The sequence below is a fragment of the Dysidea avara genome, chromosome 1 (assembly GCF_963678975.1).
Source record: "Dysidea avara chromosome 1, odDysAvar1.4, whole genome shotgun sequence".
Taxonomy (NCBI): domain Eukaryota; kingdom Metazoa; phylum Porifera; class Demospongiae; order Dictyoceratida; family Dysideidae; genus Dysidea; species Dysidea avara.
Window position 1 is genome coordinate 46,422,389 of NC_089272.1, and position 20,367 is coordinate 46,442,755.

General features: G+C 37.4%; 2 protein-coding genes across 2 annotated transcripts; one reads left to right on the forward strand and one right to left on the reverse strand.

The window, feature by feature from the left end:
- Positions 1–9,563: 9,563 nt before the first annotated feature.
- On the reverse strand, positions 9,564–11,834 carry LOC136247095 (uncharacterized). Its single transcript, XM_066038716.1, has 6 exons — positions 11,824–11,834; positions 11,137–11,221; positions 10,755–11,080; positions 10,465–10,612; positions 10,006–10,210; positions 9,564–9,947 (listed from the first exon to the last, which is right to left on the reverse strand). The coding sequence occupies exons 1-6, from the start codon at positions 11,832–11,834 to the stop codon at positions 9,625–9,627; spliced, it is 1,098 nt and encodes a 365-aa protein (XP_065894788.1). The 3' UTR covers positions 9,564–9,624.
- LOC136247104 (E3 SUMO-protein ligase ZBED1-like) lies at positions 11,833–13,671 on the forward strand. The gene is made up of 2 exons (XM_066038726.1): positions 11,833–11,930; positions 11,988–13,671. The coding sequence occupies exons 1-2, from the start codon at positions 11,833–11,835 to the stop codon at positions 13,669–13,671; spliced, it is 1,782 nt and encodes a 593-aa protein (XP_065894798.1).
- The last annotated feature ends 6,696 nt before the right edge of the window (positions 13,672–20,367 follow it).

Genomic DNA, 20,367 nt, shown 5'->3' on the forward strand with positions numbered 1-20,367 from the left:
ATCTAGTGATAATTGTATTAAAAGTGGCATCATCTGTAAGAATGTTGTATTAGAGAGTATATAGCTGTATTTACCTTAATGGAGTATACGTATATGTGGAGTACCAAACTAACGTATGTATATAACGTATAGTGAACATAACGTATAGTGAACATAACGTATAGTGAACATACTATAATTGTGATGGTGACAACCCACAGCCTTAATAGTAATGCCTGCAGGAGTGATCTTAATTGAAACTGTACATGTGCTTTATAATGACATGAATATGGTTATGCAGGGCTGTGTGATTAATGCATACATATGTACAATACAATAGTGATATTGACGTTATTCACACCTTTAAAAACTTTAGATAAATATTGACCCCCTGTACATGTGATTTAATAAATTTGACGTCCGCCATATATGGGGTTTTAAGGAGGGAATCATGAACTGCCAACATCCAACTGCAAGGTGTACAAGCATAATTCAAAGACGATTGCTGGTCCAATATCACAACAATGTCATTTTATTAAGTTCTGTGATTACAAGTGTATGAACGACATTACCCTGCTTGCAGCATCATGTAAGAACGACACAGAGCATATCATTGAATCATGTGAAAGTACATACAATATGAATACGTTTACAAATGTGTGTGCATCTATGATTTTCATTGTTCATGTTCTAATTACAGAGTTCCTACAACTAGTATTGCAAATGTTGAGTGTAGTTTGGTTACATTGTGCATACTATTACATGGAGCTTGTAAAGTTTAACATGGTTTGTATATACATGGTGGGCCGGAAAAAAAATTGCATAAAAGTGCTGATATCTACATTCTTGTAAACATTAAATGGCATTCTAAATTATCACCTGTTGTTAGAACTATTTAGGAATCAATGCTTCTTATCAAACTGCATGCATGGTTCCATTCATACTTAAACAACACACCCCAGTGTGTTTCTATGGACTATACGCGTCTGCCTTTAATTCTGGTGTACTATATATATGGAAGCATATAATGGACGGTAATGATTTACCATCTGTCATTACCTTACAATTGCATCTAATTGCAGAAGATACAGAGTACTTCAGACAAATTAATTCTCTGGGTGCATGGTGTGGAGATTTGGTTGGTTTTTTTTACACCCCTTCTGAGATATTTGTCCCTTTTCACTTAAAGTGATTTAGCTCTAAGATTTTCACTTAGGCGCCTGGGCTATGGGTAAATACTTCGTACAGGCTCTACCTTCTGTGTACTCCCTCCAGAAAACAAAATTTGTTTGTTAGTATACTTTACATTGGCCAGCACTGAAGGTCTGACTGCAAAATATTCTACATCCTTAGCTACATAACGTAACCTAAACTGTACTTGGGACACTGAACTAATTTTAGACCGAAAATAACTGGGAAAACAATGGACGATTGGTATTATAAAAATAACAATAGAACACTGTGCACTTGGGGCCCACTACTCAGGGGATTAGGTTATAAAAAAAGAATAATTATAGAAATGCATTTAATCTTTGCATCTTTATTAGAATTTAGTAGGCCTAACAGGCTTCGAATCCATATCTCATCATCTCAAAAGTAGCCGTGACCCATACTTATACAGAGCCTAGTTCAATTATTGTAGACAAAATAATAGAATAGAGAGAGTTGGATTAGCAAGTATTTGTCATCATCAGCACTTCGGCGGCAGGGGTTCTGTACTGTCCATTCAGCTATCTCTTCAAGTCCTCTTATCATTGCCACATTCGTAGATACAATTTGCCTTCTATAGTGATTTAAGGATGTTCAGGATGTTCGTATGGTCCATGGATTATACCAACAGTTGGTCATACAATGTGATAATTACATCCGTGAATAGTTTATAAAAAGTCATAGTCCCTAACTTATACATGTAGCTACTTTAATATAATAATATATGTTAAAAAATGAATGACCTGTTGGATTGTTCTTGGTCTCCATTGTACGATATGGAAGTCAAGCTGGTCTTCATCCCAGAATTCGGAATGAATAAGTTACTGTGTTCAAATGAGGTGACGGACTTGTCTTGGTCCAAGGAATGTCCCAAGAATATCACTTGCTTTTACTAGAAACTTTTATCACTTGTATCCTACATACTACCAAAATACTACTTCAATTTCTTTACTTTCTTTATATAGCTATATGGTGAGTGTTCTATTAGGATACTATGCATGCTTGACTGTTGCAATTGGGTAAATAGGGTGACTGATTGTCAGTGTATTTTAAGCGGACCTTACACAACTGATCTGTACATCATTACACGGAGTGGGGTTTCTCTGTGTCTCTTTATTCTTACCAGTCACCAATGCCAAGGAGATGAGGTCAACTTGTGATTGTGCTGCGTAAGCATTAATTGATTATCAAAAGACGTGGTCATCTTGCTCCTAGCTGGTTGATACAAGATTCACAAGTTCTGAGGCATACTGCGTGTGCATAAATAATGTAGTGGCAATCTTAATATTGAACACAGTAAGGCTTTGTTACCGAAGCTAAATATTCAGCATTATAAATATATATATGCAGGGCTGGAAGGTATATCCCACAGGCAGAATACGGTGACCATATACTGTGTTGTTTAAATTCTAGCCTTGTTGTGATCATATAGAGGCTTGTAGATAAAAATTTTGTAAGATGCTTCTATGGTGTAGTTTTAAGGGGATGTCCATTTGGAAGTGGGGTGGTGGGGTGTTACTTTAGGGAGTCACTACTATACAGTACACTGAGACCTCATTTAGTGACCACTTTTGCAATTAGATCATGCAAGTTATAGTTAAATCAATAAACTCAGTGACAGGTCATTTACGAATATACCGACTGTTCTATTAGGGTAGTTCGATCTTTAGCAAGGGCTACCTGTATAATATAGATATATAATGTAGATAATACATTTAGCATGCTTCCTTAAAGCAATAGCCACAAGGAAACCATATCGTAGAGAGTAAATCTTACAGTAATGTCTATATTCAATGGCTTCAATTATCGCCTATAAGCCACTGCAACCACTGTCACCATATTATTAAAGGTTGGAAGCACTTTAAATTGAAACTTTGGAAATTGTAATTCATTAATTCCAACTTCCAAATACTATATCTATGCAAAGCATAAAACTTTAGCGCTTGGCGCGCTGCAAAGTTTTATGCTTTGCATAGATATAGTATTTGGATGGCGGAAAGATCCCTGCATCCTGATACCATACTCATATACCTGCCTTAATCAACTACTGTTTATGAGGTCACTCAATCAGGCTGCTATACAACCAAACACAAGAACAGACTCGTATCTTAACTCATCTTTCCATCAAGTGTAAAGATCTGGAACAATCTACCCAATGACCTCATCACCTGTTCAAGTTTAAAGCATGCAAAGCTAAATGAAAATCAATTAATCACATAATTTTTTGTTGATTCATATATCTGTGCTTGTACATTCTCTTTGTAAGAGATTTTGCACACATAAACAATAATGATGTAGCACTTGGTGAGGGTGTTTGGTGGGATTTGGGGCTCCGTAGGTCTTATAATAGAGTTATAGTTAACTGCAGTGTGACCATTAAAGACATGTATGCCTATAACTACAGGTATAAGATGTGATTGTGGTTACAGTTATCAATAACTGCCATGACAAACTTTGGGAAGTGTATAGATTCCCTATAATGTTGCAGCATAAACAGGAAATAGATCATTGCTAATAGTTATGCCATTATAGGTACAACTACATAATCATATTCGTGACTGGCTCTGCGAAAACAGATCTTATAGCCTTTCCTTTCCAATTGTGTCAACTTGGCAATCCATAACTTAATTGCTAGGTATCTATTTGAGATTTGGTCTCATTGTAGCTCATGTTTACAACTATTTCTTGATGTAGTTTCAAGTACATAGATTATTTATGTCTAAGAGGTATATACGAAAAGACCAAACTTGCAAACTTGGGACTTTGAAAAGGCTATAATACCTGTTTTTACAGAGCCGGTCACATTTATAGAATGAAGTCATTTCTAGTCACTTCATTGCATATTTCACAACAACTGTAAAATTTAATGGTCATGCAAGAATATTTTGTGGCATACAGTAAGTTGTCATGTCTATTTACATAGACATGTGGCTTGATAGAATGTACAGTGACACCAGCTTATATAGCCACATAATTAGGTACATCAAGAGCCCAGTCCAATTGTTCCAAGCCTCCTATCAGGATGCAGGGATCTTTCCGCCATCCAAATACTATATCTATGCAAAGCATAAAACTTTAGCGCTTGGCGCGCTGCGCGCGCCAAGCGCTAAAGTTTTATGCTTTGCATAGATACAGTATTTGGAAGTTGGAATTAATGAATTACAATTTCCAAAGTTTCAATTTAAAGTGCTTCTAACCTTTAATAATATGGTGACAGTGGTTGCAGTGGCTTATAGGCGATAATTGAAGCCATTGAATATAGACATTACTGTAAGATTTACTCTCTACGATATGGTTTCCTTGTGGCTATTGCTTTAAGGAAGCATGCTAAATGTATTATCTACATTATATATCTATATTATACAGGTAGCCCTTGCTAAAGATCGAACTACCCTAATAGAACAGTCGGTATATTCGTAAATGACCAGTCACTGAGTTTAATGATTTAACTATAACTTGCATGATCTAATTGCAGAAGTGGTCACTACATGAGGTCTCAGTGTACTGTATAGTAGTGACTCCCTAAAGTAACACCCCACCACCCCCCTTCCAAATGGACATCCCCTTAAAACTACACCATAGAAGCATCTTACAAATTTTTTATCTACAAGCCTCTATATGATCACAACAAGGCTAGAATTTAAACAACACAGTATATGGTCACCGTATTCTGCCTGTGGGATATACCTTCCAGCCCTGCATATATATATTTATAATGCTGAATATTTAGCTTCGGTAACAAAGCCTTACTGTGTTCAATATTAAGATTGCCACTACATTATTTATGCACACGCAGTATGCCTCAGAACTTGTGAATCTTGTATCAACCAGCTAGGAGCAAGATGACCACGTCTTTTGATAATCAATTAATGCTTACGCAGCACAATCACAAGTTGACCTCATCTCCTTGGCATTGGTGACTGGTAAGAATAAAGAGACACAGAGAAACCCCACTCCGTGTAATGATGTACAGATCAGTTGTGTAAGGTCCGCTTGAAATACACTGACAATCAGTCACCCTATTTACCCAATTGCAACAGTCAAGCATGCATAGTATCCTAATAGAACACTCACCATATAGCTATATAAAGAAAGTAAAGAAATTGAAGTAGTATTTTGGTAGTATGTAGGATACAAGTGATAAAAGTTTCTAGTAAAAGCAAGTGATATTCTTGGGACATTCCTTGGACCAAGACAAGTCCGTCACCTCATTTGAACACAGTAACTTATTCATTCCGAATTCTGGGATGAAGACCAGCTTGACTTCCATATCGTACAATGGAGACCAAGAACAATCCAACAGGTCATTCATTTTTTAACATATATTATTATATTAAAGTAGTTACATGTATAAGTTAGGGACTATGACTTTTTATAAACTATTCACGGATGTAATTATCACATTGTATGACCAACTGTTGGTATAATCCATGGACCATACGAACATCCTGAACATCCTTAAATCACTATAGAAGGCAAAATTGTATCTACGAATGTGGCAATGGTAAGAGGACTTGAAGAGATAGCTGAATGGACAGTACAGAACCCCTGCCGCCGAAGTGCTGATGATGACAAATACTTGCTAATCCAACTCTCTCTATTCTATTATTTTGTCTACAATAATTGAACTAGGCTCTGTATAAGTATGGGTCACGGCTACTTTTGAGATGATGAGATATGGATTCGAAGCCTGTTAGGCCTACTAAATTCTAATAAAGATGCAAAGATTAAATGCATTTCTATAATTATTCTTTTTTTATAACCTAATCCCCTGAGTAGTGGGCCCCAAGTGCACAGTGTTCTATTGTTATTTTTATAATACCAATCGTCCATTGTTTTCCCAGTTATTTTCGGTCTAAAAGTAGTTCAGTGCCCCAAGTACAGTTTAGGTTACGTTATGTAGCTAAGGGTGTAGAATATTTTGCAGTCAGACCTTCAGTGCTGGCCAATGTAAAGTATACTAACAAACAAATTTTGTTTTCTGGAGGGAGTACACAGAAGGTAGAGCCTGTACGAAGTATTTACCCATAGCCCAGGCGCCTAAGTGAAAATCTTAGAGCTAAATCACTTTAAGTGAAAAGGGACAAATATCTCAGAAGGGGTGTAAAAAAACCAACCAAATCTCCACACCATGCACCCAGAGAATTAATTTGTCTGAAGTACTCTGTATCTTCTGCAATTAGATGCAATTGTAAGGTAATGACAGATGGTAAATCATTACCGTCCATTATATGCTTCCATATATGTGACCGGATTTGCGAAAAGGTACCTTTTCCACACATTTTACATACCAGCAAACAAAATCATGTAACATTTGACTCCATATACTGATTAACTTGCACTTAGTACCAAAATGTAGCCAGATACTGTAGCTACACACATGGAAAAGTTCAGGGAATTATATGCAATAATCAAAATGTTATGAAGCTTCAAAGTTCAAAAAATGGGTTAAATTTTGTGTGTGAAAAAGGTACCTTTTCGCAAATCCAGTCACATATATAGTACACCAGAATTAAAGGCAGACGCGTATAGTCCATAGAAACACACTGGGGTGTGTTGTTTAAGTATGAATGGAACCATGCATGCAGTTTGATAAGAAGCATTGATTCCTAAATAGTTCTAACAACAGGTGATAATTTAGAATGCCATTTAATGTTTACAAGAATGTAGATATCAGCACTTTTATGCAATTTTTTTTCCGGCCCACCATGTATATACAAACCGTGTTAAACTTTACAAGCTCCATGTAATAGTATGTACAATGTAACCAAACTACACTCAACATTTGCAATACTAGTTGTAGGAACTCTGTAATTAGAACATGAACAATGAAAATCATAGATGCACACACATTTGTAAACGTATTCATATTGTATGTACTTTCACATGATTCAATGATATGCTCTGTGTCGTTCTTACATGATGCTGTAAGCAGGGTAATGTCGTTCATACACTTGTAATCACAGAACTTAATAAAATGACATTGTTGTGATATTGGACCAGCAATCGTCTTTGAATTATGCATGTACACCTTGCAGTTGGATGTTGGCAGTTCATGATTCCCTCCTTAAAACCCCATATATGGCGGACGTCAAATTTATTAAATCACATGTACAGGGGGTCAATATTTATCTAAAGTTTTTAAAGGTGTGAATAACGTCAATATCACTATTGTATTGTACATATGTATGTATTAATCACACAGCCCTGCATAACCATATTCATGTCATTATAAAGCACATGTACAGTTTCAATTAAGATCACTCCTGCAGGCATTACTATTAAGGCTGTGGGTTGTCACCATCACAATTATAGTATGCTCACTATACGTTATGTTCACTATACGTTATGTTCACTATACGTTATGTTCACTATACGTTATGTTCACTATACGTTATGTTCACTATACATTATATACATACGTTAGTTTGGTACTCCACATATACGTATACTCCATTAAGGTAAATACAGCTATATACTCTCTAATACAACATTCTTACAGATGATGCCACTTTTAATACAATTATCACTAGATGTTAATTTCTGTGACATTCGTTCGGTAACAATCAGTGTGTGCATGTGTGTGTGTGTGTGAGTGTGTCTTAATACGTCCTTGTGGTCGCAGTTTGTGGAGGAAGAGTAGACATCGCAACTTTTGTGGAGCTACCAATTTGTCACTGGTTCAGGAGGAATCATAGAACTCTGCTATAGCAGTGCACTGTACAGCGGGCAGCTACCAAGTACCAAGTGTCTTAATACGTCCTTGTAACTGCAGACTGCATGCAGTGAGGAATTGCATGGAGGCTTGTTGATCAGATTATGAATCACATCACTCGTGTCACCCTAGCTGAATTAATTCCCACACTTTACTGGCAAATCCATTAGCTGCATGTGTTATTGAGTGTATCATCATTACCCTCTGCATTCCACTTTATGTATGTTATGTTGGTGTGGTTTGTGGTCAAGCTGTTAAAACCCCAAACTTTCCAAAAAAAAAATTAATTATATGCCTGTGTATACTGTTCTTTCAAATCCATGTATAGTCATGGCATGCTGCTTTAACATACTACTGTACGTTAATGTTGGACAAGTTTTGCATACCCCATTAGCAACAATATTCCCTATAGTGTATAGGCAATATTATGCGTAAATACATATTCTCACATTCACGAAGGTAGTTTTCACTTTAGCTCTTCTAGATCTAAACTAGAGTTTGATATCCAAGGATTTGTCATTTCAAATCACTAGCTATAGCCTCCCCCTTAATAGTGAAGATAAACACATTACATAACAGAGTGACAGACATGCACAGATGGATGGTCTGATGTTCATGTAATAAAAAAGAGGGGGCACACACTATAACAAAATATCCCATATATATGTGCCTATACCTTTATTTAATATGCCCCCAACCACCCAATAAAATCATTCCAATACAATATTTATTTTGTCGCGTTCTACACTGTATATACAATTTGTTATTTTGTCAATGTTGGTGAGTTCACAGCAGGGGTTATGCTTTAGCAGTTAGCTATCAACCGTCAATCAATTCGCAACACATTCAAATGTAACTGTGACAATAGCTCATCTCATATTGCTTAAAATCAGTACACACCCTCCACCCACTCCCACAACAGACTTTAGAGTACACCAGCACTGTCTGGTCACCAAACTATCTAAATAATATCCAGAGAAGATCAGCTAGGTTTACTGTTAACTGCTACTAGATATACGAGTGTGTTACAAGCATCTTACAACAGCTAGATTGCATTTGGCCCATTTTATATTGAAGAAGAGATAAGATGAAACTGATGATGTTGTACAGAATCATCCATATACTTGCATATAGTCAGCACAATTTACCATTAAACCATAATAACATCTCTCGACGCCATTCATGTAGATTCATTTAGCCAGCTACCAGGCTATAGACTGATACAAATATTAATATTGATTCTCTCTTTCAACCATTCTTACGTGGAATAGCCAGTTACCAAATCAAGCGGCAATACTGTATCATAAACATCCCTCCCATTTATAAGAACAGTTTAAGCGATAATTAAATTAAATTTGTACTTTTATGCTCAATTCTAAGTCTTGTACAGTAACTTCTCATTATATAAATGAAATTATACACCATAATGTTGTATAGTTGGGAACCCAGAAGTAATAGGATTTATTGTGGAAACTTTGTTATGCTCTTCACCAACATTATTTTGAGGTTTAATCCCTACAACAGAATATTGGTATATCACTTCAAGTGTTGTTTTTATGCAAAAAAAAACTGATAACTAGCCTACTATACAGAGATGGAACCATTTATGCAAGCATCAAACATGCAAAATACAAGTGTCAATAACCATAACATGATATATCTTAGCAACAGATAAATAGAAATGAAGTAAATAATAAAATACAATTGCATGTAAAACTCTCTCACAACTGTGCTGTTAGTTGCATGCTTATATTAATAAAACATAGCAGTCCATCATGGAACATTGTATTGTCACCATTTACAAGTGAATGAAAAATATTGCCAAAGCTTGGCCATTGCTCAGCAAATCGTTCCTTTCTAATGGTTATTAACTCTTGTCTTCCTCTTAAAGGGTCTTGTCCAAACTCATTGAATATAGTTATATGTCCTCCGTTTTCTTCGTACATTCTAACAGCTTCATCTGCTGCTGGAACCAGAGTGTTATCAATTTGCTTGGTCTGATTATTTCGTGCCATCATCACATTCGGGATGCCTTTGTTTGTACCTAAAGTAACGGTGATAAAAATTTCATAAAGTAGCTAGCTATCTATAGTGAAATATACCTGATATGCGATGCTCGTTCCAGGCTGTCACAAACATTGTAGTCCCAACTTGGCTGACGTGTAAAGTGTACCAGGAGACGCAATGTTTAATGTGATCGTCTTCCAGGTTGAAATCGCCATTTTCTTGCATTTCTATTAGAGCGGCCTTTATGGGGTAGTTGACCCTTCCGTTGACCTCTACCCATATCCTTTCGATCACATGATTCTATTACAAGACACCAAAGCAAATCAGTATGAACATCACATGAAATGAAACAACACTCATTACAGTTATTGTATGTGTGTCCCACTCTTATATCATTGTTTTAGAATGTCATCTAGTCAGCATTAATATATTGTTTTTTTTTTAATTTGGGGGTTTACCCTGCTTATCCAACTACAATAGCTGCTGCTAAACATCAGTAGTCCACTATAGGTTATTCTTGTTACATCATGATAATGTGACAAATACAATCTCACTTGAGTAGAGGATGTCTGCAGGTGAGGTGGTCCAGAAGGGTTTCGTCTATATCCTGCCAGGTGTTCTTGGATGTACAACATAAGATACCACTCCCTTCCATGGTCAACCCTGATCTGATCCCACATACCATACTGGCATATAGTTTGCCTAAACAATTCAAATGCTAATAATTAAAAGAAATGTGATTCTAACAATACTTCATAGAATTTTAATAATCACTGTTAACGTTATGGATGAATGTGTGGGTAGTAATGCAGTGCTAGTGTAGTTGCTACAAGTAATGAAGTACCTGTACACTGTATCATAAATCACACTGTTGTTTTTAATAGGCATAGTGCTAAATGCCACAATTTTCCGGCTAAAGCCATCCACTGCACATATGTGGGTCACATCAAACATAACATTTTTTTCATTTTGGTCGATGTGTAGTTTGTGACCAAAATAATCTGCCCTGTATGTTGTAGGATTTGTCATCCTGGCAGTGGAGTTTGTACGGGCACGGCAGTACACAGGTGAGACATATCTCAATGATTCGCCAACTCTCTTTTCTCCTGTTCTGATTCCCCTTGATGCCAATAACCCTGTAAATGTTCTGCGTCCATACACAGGACCCACCTATATGTATATAACACATAGTATGGTTTTAAATAAATGGTTATATCATGTTGTACCTCACTGACAGCAGCGGCTACGACCTCATCTAACTCAGGTTTTGTCAGCCGGCTTGTTTTGTGAATGTTCCTTTCACGGCAGAACCTATATATAGGATGAACCAATCTAAGGACTATATTACTTTTGTATGCTGATTATTCATAAACATATATGCAAACCCTATATATAGCTACAGTGTACATTGAATGAAGCCTACATTTGGGTCTCTAAAATTTTGCCATGCATTATATAGCAATGTAGCTATACTATTAAATAAACTGGTAGTGAATTACTACACATATATGATTCTCAGTCTTAAATTACTTAGCCAGTAATAATAGGAATCAGTGTATTAGTTAGACTATTCATGATCATAATAATGGTGATCGTCTGGTCTGGTATACAATGGGTGTAACTAATCACTGGACTGGAACACTGGACTGGAACACTGGACTGGACTACTGGACTGACATATTTTTGGTTTTTACACATTCTGAGGTAGGGATGCCGCGATAGTCACGATATACGACATGTCACGACATATAAGTCTACGATACGATACGACATACATGTACTGTATGTCGCGATACGTACTCGTGACCTCACGTGCACCTATAAGTGAATAATGGCCATTGTCTCGAGAAATGGATGCCAATTTAACTTTTGCTGCCCCTAGTTTTAAGACTAGAAGTGAAATATGGACTTACTTTGGGTTCATGGCGGACAGTGATGGAATGGTAGTAGACAAGAAGAAAATAGCATGCCGTCTTTGTCGAGCGATAATTGCCTACTCGGGTAACACGTCCAGTATGACGTATCATCTCGAACGATTGCACATCAGCGAATTCAAAAAATATTTATAGAAAACTAGGAAAACCAACTCTGTCAATGGCGGGAAATTGTCTGAAGAAGACACAGTCGTGGATGATGAAGTTGAAGCCCAGCCAGAGTCTAAACAACTCACGCTTAGTGCAGCATACAAAAGGACGGCTCCGTTTCTACAGAATAGCCCCAGGTACTGTTCTCTGCTTCGTGCAACAACAAATTTTATATTTCACATGATGCAGCCATTAAGCTTAGTGGATGAGCCAGCTTTTCGCAACCTATTACAGGTTGCTGAGCCTAGATTTCAGCTGCCACACTGTACTCACATAACTACAAAAGTTCTACCTGAGGCATACAGCGGAGTTAGGATGGCAGTTGAAAAACAGCTGGCTTTGGCAAGCAAATGTACCATAACAACAGACCTGTGGACATCACAGCACCAGCAACGTTCATACATGTCTTTAACAGTTCATTTCATAGCTGATGATTTTACTCTGCAGAGCAAGTGTCTTCAAACACTTGAGGTCCCACAGGACCATGATGCAGCTTCATTGAAAGATGTACTCTCATCTATGTTTTCAGACTGGAAAATCACAGATAAGGTTTGTGGAGGTATCAGTGATAATGGTAGTAACATTGTCAATTCCTTCACTCTGTTGAATATCGACCACTATCCATGCATAGCTCACACTTTACAATTGGCAGTCAACAAAGGTCTGAAGGTAGCAAGAGTGCAGAGAATTATTGCACGTTGCAAGGCAATTGTCAGCCATTTCAAGAGATCAACAAAAGAGACCTACAAGTTACGAGAAAAGCAAGAATTGTTAAAGTTGCCACAACACATGCTTGTTCAAGATTGTGTAACACGCTGGGGTAGCACACTTTCTATGTTACAGAGACTGATTGAACAACAAACGGCTATTTCAGCAGTGTTGGTGGAAGGGAAGGACAGGCATTTGATGTTGGAAATCGGTGATTGGGAAGTTGTTGAAATGCTAGTAGAGCTACTGAAGCCATTCCAGCAAGCTACCACTGTTATGGGAGCTGTTAGATATCCCACATTAAGCACTGTTATGCCTCTGCTCTATAAGTTACTTACTAAAACACTGAAGATCACTCAAGGAGACTCTGCTACTTCTAAGGCAGTAAAGCAGGAGATTAAGAAAGACCTGGATGATAGGTATCACAAGCCAGCTGTGGAGAGGATAATCAATATGGCTACTTTCCTAGATCCAAGATATAAGGAACTACCATTTCTTGACTCCTATAGCAAGCGAGAAATTGTAGACATGGTAGAAGAGGAGTTGATTTCTTTGGAATCTGATAGTACAAATCAAGAATTGAGAACTGAAGAAGTTGTGGATGATGATTTAGATCCACCGGTGAGCAAGAAAAAGAAGGGACCAATTTCTAAATTGATAGGAGACTTGTTTGAAGGGCAGAACAGCTCTGGATCTTCTACTTGCAAAGCATCAAAGGAATTAGAGCTCTACAGGGCTGAACAGCCTGTGAAGGACCTTGATTCAGATCCTCTAACATGGTGGAAATCAAGACAGTCAGTGTATCCCCTGCTGTGTCAGCTAGTCAAAGCTGTACATTGCTTTGTAGCAACCAGTGTACCTTCAGAAAGGTTATTCAGCTCATCAGGGAATATCATTTCAAGCAGCAGGAGTCGTCTAACCCCTGAACATGCTGACCAACTAATTTTCCTTTTTGAAAACAAAGCTTAACTAATTACCTGACAACCAGTGACAGGTGACAAAGTTTTAATGGTTTTTAAAACAGTTTATACTTCATAACTTCAGACTTGTACTCATTAAATTTGTTAATTTGTTACATGATGTTACAAACAATATAGCAACTGTAATAATGTTATAGTTGGATGCAGTGGCTTGGCGTTGGTTGATAAGTGATGACGTTTTACTTGTAGATAGATATAATACACATACAACCAACTGAACAAAGTGGCTTATGTCGTGACATGTGACATGTCGTGACATAAATGCTTGTGACATGTGACATAAAAATTTCTATATCGTGACACCCCTATTCTGAGGTTGAGTCTTGCTAGCCAAGGGCCTTCAGAAAACTTGCAGTCTGCTACTAAAATGATGAGTGTGAGAGGTGGAATAAGCAAAAACTTACTTCCAGTGATTTCACCTATTATGTTCTTCTACAGTACATATACTACTATACTCCTTATCAGTATGCTGCAGGGAATGTGCTAGTTATGGTTAACCAACAATAAAGTCTTAGAGATAGTAGCAAGCTCTTGTACAATGTTAATAAATTTGGTCACATATTATAGTACACCAACCAGCACATCTAAGAACCAATCATGATAGCAGAAAAACCCTACAGTCGTGCAATGAGTTTGTATATTGCATGTAGGAATGAATTTAGCCACAATAGATTATCCTAGGAAGGATAGGTTGTGTCCAGGGGTCTGAGCTATTTAGTTCAAGGATTAATAGGTAGCACAAATATAGTAAAATGATTTTTGGTTAGCTATTGCTATAATTATTACAATCTCCAAAACACGATACTAAGAAGTGTATAAATGTTGTAGAGCATAACAATTAGTCGGTTTTAGCTTATTCCACTCCTCACACTCATCATTTTAATAGCAGACTGCAAGTTTTCTGAAGGTCCTTAGCTAGCAAGACTCAATAAAACCAACCTTAGAATGTGTAAAAATCAACCTCAGAATGTGTAAAAACCAAAAATATGTCAGTCCAGTAGTCCAGTCCAGTGTTCCAGTCCAGTAGTCCAGTCCAGTGATTAGTTACACCCGTATACAATATAGTACCTAATGTTTGCGCTTCAATGTGGGGCTAGACTGGTGATATTCACTGTAGAGCATGCATGCATGTATACATACAAGCTACACAAACACATGTGGACAAGTAGGTAAAAAAAAATTACTAGCTACTTACGCGGTAATCTAGCTTGTTAGCCCTTCTCAATCAAACATGATGCAATTAATTATTGTTGAAAACTGAATGCACGGACCCTTTATATAGCTAGTTATATTATCTATAGTTATATACCCATAGCTATTACCTACGTACTACGTATGCAGCACTAGTGAGCTCTTTTTGCAACTGTAAGTAACTATATATATAATACAGTTCTGACTCTGCAACGGGCTTGCAGCTGTTTGTAGCTATATACAGTAGGTTCATGTACCAAGCTACTTAGCTAGCTATATGTATACAAACCTCTCCAATGAGCGAACACTCAGTCCTTTCCTGCTAGGATATTTGTATTGCAGGTGAAGACTCATACGTTTGTGGGTCCATCGCTCCTTCTCTATTTTCTCCCTTATGAACTCTTCCAACTCATCCAGCAAGCGTATCCCAGCCATGGCTATATATTCGAGGCTATATACCTGTAGCTACTTATTTGCATGGTGCCAACCAATTAGCTATTGTTGAACTGCGCCTCTCGCGTCTATACAATGAGTGTAAGCGGCTGGCCCTGAGGCTAACTAAGGCCAATGAAACTTGATTAGCAGTTTCGCGTCACCGCCCACATCCCTTCACTAGCACCCGCATGGAATTTCATTATTGGCAATTTAGATCGAAATACTCTAATAGAGCAGTCACTTTTACTCTAATAAAGAAGTCACTTTATTATAGGCATGCCAGGAGTACTAATATTCTTTTTATTCAAATGAGAAGTGCTATCCATGCAATTTTACAACACTTTAGTGACAATATGAAGGTTTCTGATCTCAGCACACCCTGAGTAGGCAATAATGAATAATGAATAAAAACCGCCCACCCGCATCAAAATTTCAAAAATCTGAGCGAGAAACTAGTAATCAAGTTTCATTGGCCTAACTATCTGTACATTATAATTAGCGCATCCCCTCTAGTTGAGATTAATTAACAAGCAATGATAGCTAGCTAGATAAGATCTAATCTTCACATAACAATAGAGCTAAGTAGCTAATTGCAGTTAGTATAATTATATTGCTAGTGGAGGCCTGCACTGAGCATTTCAATACTTGCTACATCAGTACTGAATCACGTAATCATGCACTGACCTATCAATGTCAACCCCACTCCCACCAAGCCAGTACGGGATATGTGGGGGTTGGGCAGCACAAGTACTTTTTTGTGTCAAATCCCCTTCGTCACATGGTGCATGGGACTATATGTGGGATTTGACCTAATAATTATATAATTCGTCCCAGCTAGGTAGGGGAATTTGACTTTCCACTTCATCAAATCCCCACTATATCCACCCTACTGGGGGTGGGGCTTGACATTTATAGGTGCAACAAAAAATACACTTCAATTAGCTTCTTATGTAGCTACAGTGAAACTGTATACATCTGTACACACACATATGTACGCATACACACACATACACACACAACAAAAAAATGGTAATATTTTTAACATCATTAGCTATATATAATTATAACTACAGTTAATTGCATCCATGTGAGTTAATTGTATCCATGTGTTTTAGGCCAGTAGCCTGTAACAACAGCAAGCATAAGCAAATAAAACACAGCCCGTATGCTAATCACTACTACTCACTTTGGTCTCCTTCTGTACAGCTACACTTTAATTTTCTCTTGATACAATGTAAAGCAATCCATGAGCAGGTTGTAATCTTATGGTTAATTAGCTATCTATAAAAAAAATAAAGTAATATTGTTAATTCATCTAGAAGAATAAAACAAATATAATGTAATGTTTAATTATGTCTACAGGGAATCTATAGTTACATGGTGCTATAGAGTATCAGTGCAAAGGCACTCTGGGAATACTGAGTGCCTGGGTCATATTACATAAACTACCAATGCCTCCTCCCCACTGCCCAGGGTTATAGTCATATTGGCTAGTGAGGTGTCATGTGCCCCTATTATTTGTCTCAGTAGCAGCTACATGATCATGATACACACACACACATACATACACACACACACACACACACATGCACACACACACACACACACACACACACACATACATACACACACACACACACACACGCACATGCACACACGCATGCACACGCACACATGCACGCACACGCACGCACACACACACACACACATGATACATGGCACAATCACACTGCAATTGTTAAACAATCAAAATAAAATAAAATATATATGTACCACATGGATTGCAGAATGGAAATAGAAGGGTGGTCATAGTATAGTCCAGTCCAGTGGTTCGATGCACACATATGGTAATCCCAAATGAAACAAAACCACACTGGTTAAATGGTATAATGGTTGGTTGAACAATAGAAGTTATATTTATGTACCACATGGATTGCATAATAGAAAAAGGAGTGGTTTTTTTTTGTGTGTTTGGCTGTTTAATTTAGAAGCCAATGTGGTAGCAATGGTTATAATTAGCACTGGTCACTTCCATTGTTTGAGGCTTGGTCTAATTGTTTTGCATGTCTTTTTTCAAAAAAAAAAGTATCCTGCCTGCTTTAATTTCGACTGAGACAACATGCATGACTTGTACATTTCATCTACACCACAATCTAGCCATCTATATATCAACTGCATGTATTGTTAGCTTGTAGCTGTACCATAACTGTCAAATCGATAATTTTTTTTTTTAACAAAAAAATGAATAAACAAAAATAAATCAACTGGCTAATAACTATATAGCAGACGATATGCTGGGGAACACAAAGGAAAATTATTTTTAAATTAATTAATAAAAATATCATATAATTGTCATATGGTCTGGCTGTATAGCTACACTGACTACAAGCCTGGCTAGATTTGAAATTGTTTGGACGTATGAAGCGATATGATTGTAAAACGATCATATAATTATAGCCATAAAGTGGTTGTATGCACCTTTTGATGTACTGCACAAACTATATATCCTCTCCTCCACCGGTACTTTACTTGTGCTAGTCATGATTTCCCCCCCCCCCCCCCCCCCTTTTTCACACACTCTCCACATGTTTGCCGTACTTGCACGCACACACGCACACACGCACACACACACACACACACACATACACACATGATACATGGCACAATCACACTGCAATTGTTAAACAATCGAAATTAAATAAAATATATATGTACCACATGGATTGCAGAATGGAAATAGAAGGGTGGTCATAGTATAGTTCAGTCCAGTGGTTCGATGCACACATATGGTAATCCCAAATGAAACAAAACCACACTGGTTAAATGGTACAATGCATGGTTGGTTGAACAATAGAAGTTATATTTATGTACCACATGGATTGCATAATAGAAAAAGGAGTGGTTTTTTTTGTGTGTGTGTCTGGCTGTTTAATTTAGAAGCCAATGTGGTAGCAATGGTTATAATTAGCACTGGTCACTTCCATTGTTTGAGGCTTGGTCTAATTGTTTTGCATGTCTTTTTTCAAAAAAAAAGTATCCTGCCTGCTTTAATTTCGACTGAGACAACATGCACGACTTGTACATTTCATCTACACCACAATCTAGCCATCTATATATCAACTGCATGTATTGTTAGCTTGTAGCTGTACCATAACTGTCAAATCGATAATTTTTTTTTTTTAAACAAAAAAATGAATAAACAAAAATAAATCAACTGGCTAATAACTATATAGCAGACGATATGCTGGGGAAGACAAAGGAAAATTATTTTTAAATTAATTAATAAAAATATCATATAATTGTCATATGGTCTGGCTGTATAGCTACACTGACTACAAGCCTTGCTAGATTTGAAATTGTTTGGACGTATGAAGCGATATGATTGTAAAACGATCATATAATTATAGCCATAAAGTGGTTGTATGCACCTTTTGATGTACTGCACAAACTATATATCCTCTCCTCCACCGGTACTTTACTTGTGCTAGTCATGATTTCCCCCCCCCCCCCCCCTTTTTCACACACTCTCCACATGTTTGCCGTACTTGCACGCACACACACACGCACACACACACACACACACACACACACACACACACACACACACACACACACACACACACACACACACACACATACACACATGATACATGGCACAATCACACTGCAATTGTTAAACAATCAAAATTAAATAAAATATATATGTACCACATGGATTGCAGAATGGAAATAGAAGGGTGGTCATAGTATAGTTCAGTCCAGTGGTTCGATGCACACATATGGTAATCCCAAATGAAACAAAACCACACTGGTTAAATGGTACAATGGTTGGTTGAACAATAGAAGTTATATTTATGTACCACATGGATTGCATAATAGAAAAAGGAGTGGTTTTTTTGTGTGTGTGTCTGGCTGTTTAATTTAGAAGCTAATGTGGTAGCAATGGTTATAATTAGCACTGGTCACTTCCATTGTTTGAGGTCTGGTCTAATTGTTTTGAATGTCTTCCATCTAAAATTTTTTTTCCACTTGTTTTTTACTTTACGTAGCCTTTCTCCCTTGACACTAGGGGATTTGACAAATAAATTCACATTTGTACTTAGCTAGCTAGCTATAGATACACATGACACGGCAACTGAGCTCTGCAGCCTTCAGTCCTGGTTGGTTAGCTAGCTACGTAGCTTGGGAACATGCGTGCATGTATATGCATATACTGTAGAATACGGAACACTTACTAGTGTATTTCATAGCCCATGGTCCATGTCTGTTGCAAATCTTCACTGCTTCTTCTCCAGTCATGCCGGATCACTCGTGAAAACCTTAGTTAGCCTCAGGGCCAGCCGCTTACACTCATTGTATAGACGCGAGAGGCGCAGTTCAACAAGGTGGGGACTATTCTACGGAACGGAACGGAACGGAACGGAACGGAATGATGGACTAAACCACGGAACGGAACGCTTTCTCAAACTGAAGCTTGCAACTTACCATTGCTGAAACTTCCCTTATAAGTTAGCAGTGGCATCTCCAGTGGGTGGTTAAACATAAGATAAAAAGAATTAACGGATCGATTGTGGGTTTTTGTTGGTTGTCATTAGTAACGAAGTATTATTGTGGGATGAGCTGTATCAGTGATGTTCATCCATACGGAAGGGAACTTTATGTGAGCTGTTTTTCTTATTTAGACTTTACAAAACAGTCTGGGCCGGTCTTTCAAGTCATAAGTCAGTGTATAAATAAAGCAAGCAGGAAGATACTGGTAACAGGAAAGAGCCAGTTGAATTAAAACTTGAAGAATTTTGTGCAGTGTGTGAGGAGCAAATATTTTGGCAGACCGCAAGGAGGGTATATTCTGCAAACATCACTGAAGTGTATGCATGGAGTTATTTATATATTAACAGCTGGTGCAGTGGACTAATGCCGTATTCAATAGTGAGCTGATTTTATCTGTTGCACAATTCAAGGATGTGTCTGACTGCTAGCCTTGAATCAGGCTAAATGTCAAAACTCCAAGATCAGCCAAATCTCTATTATAAGCCGCATGTGAAACCATGCCCGTAGC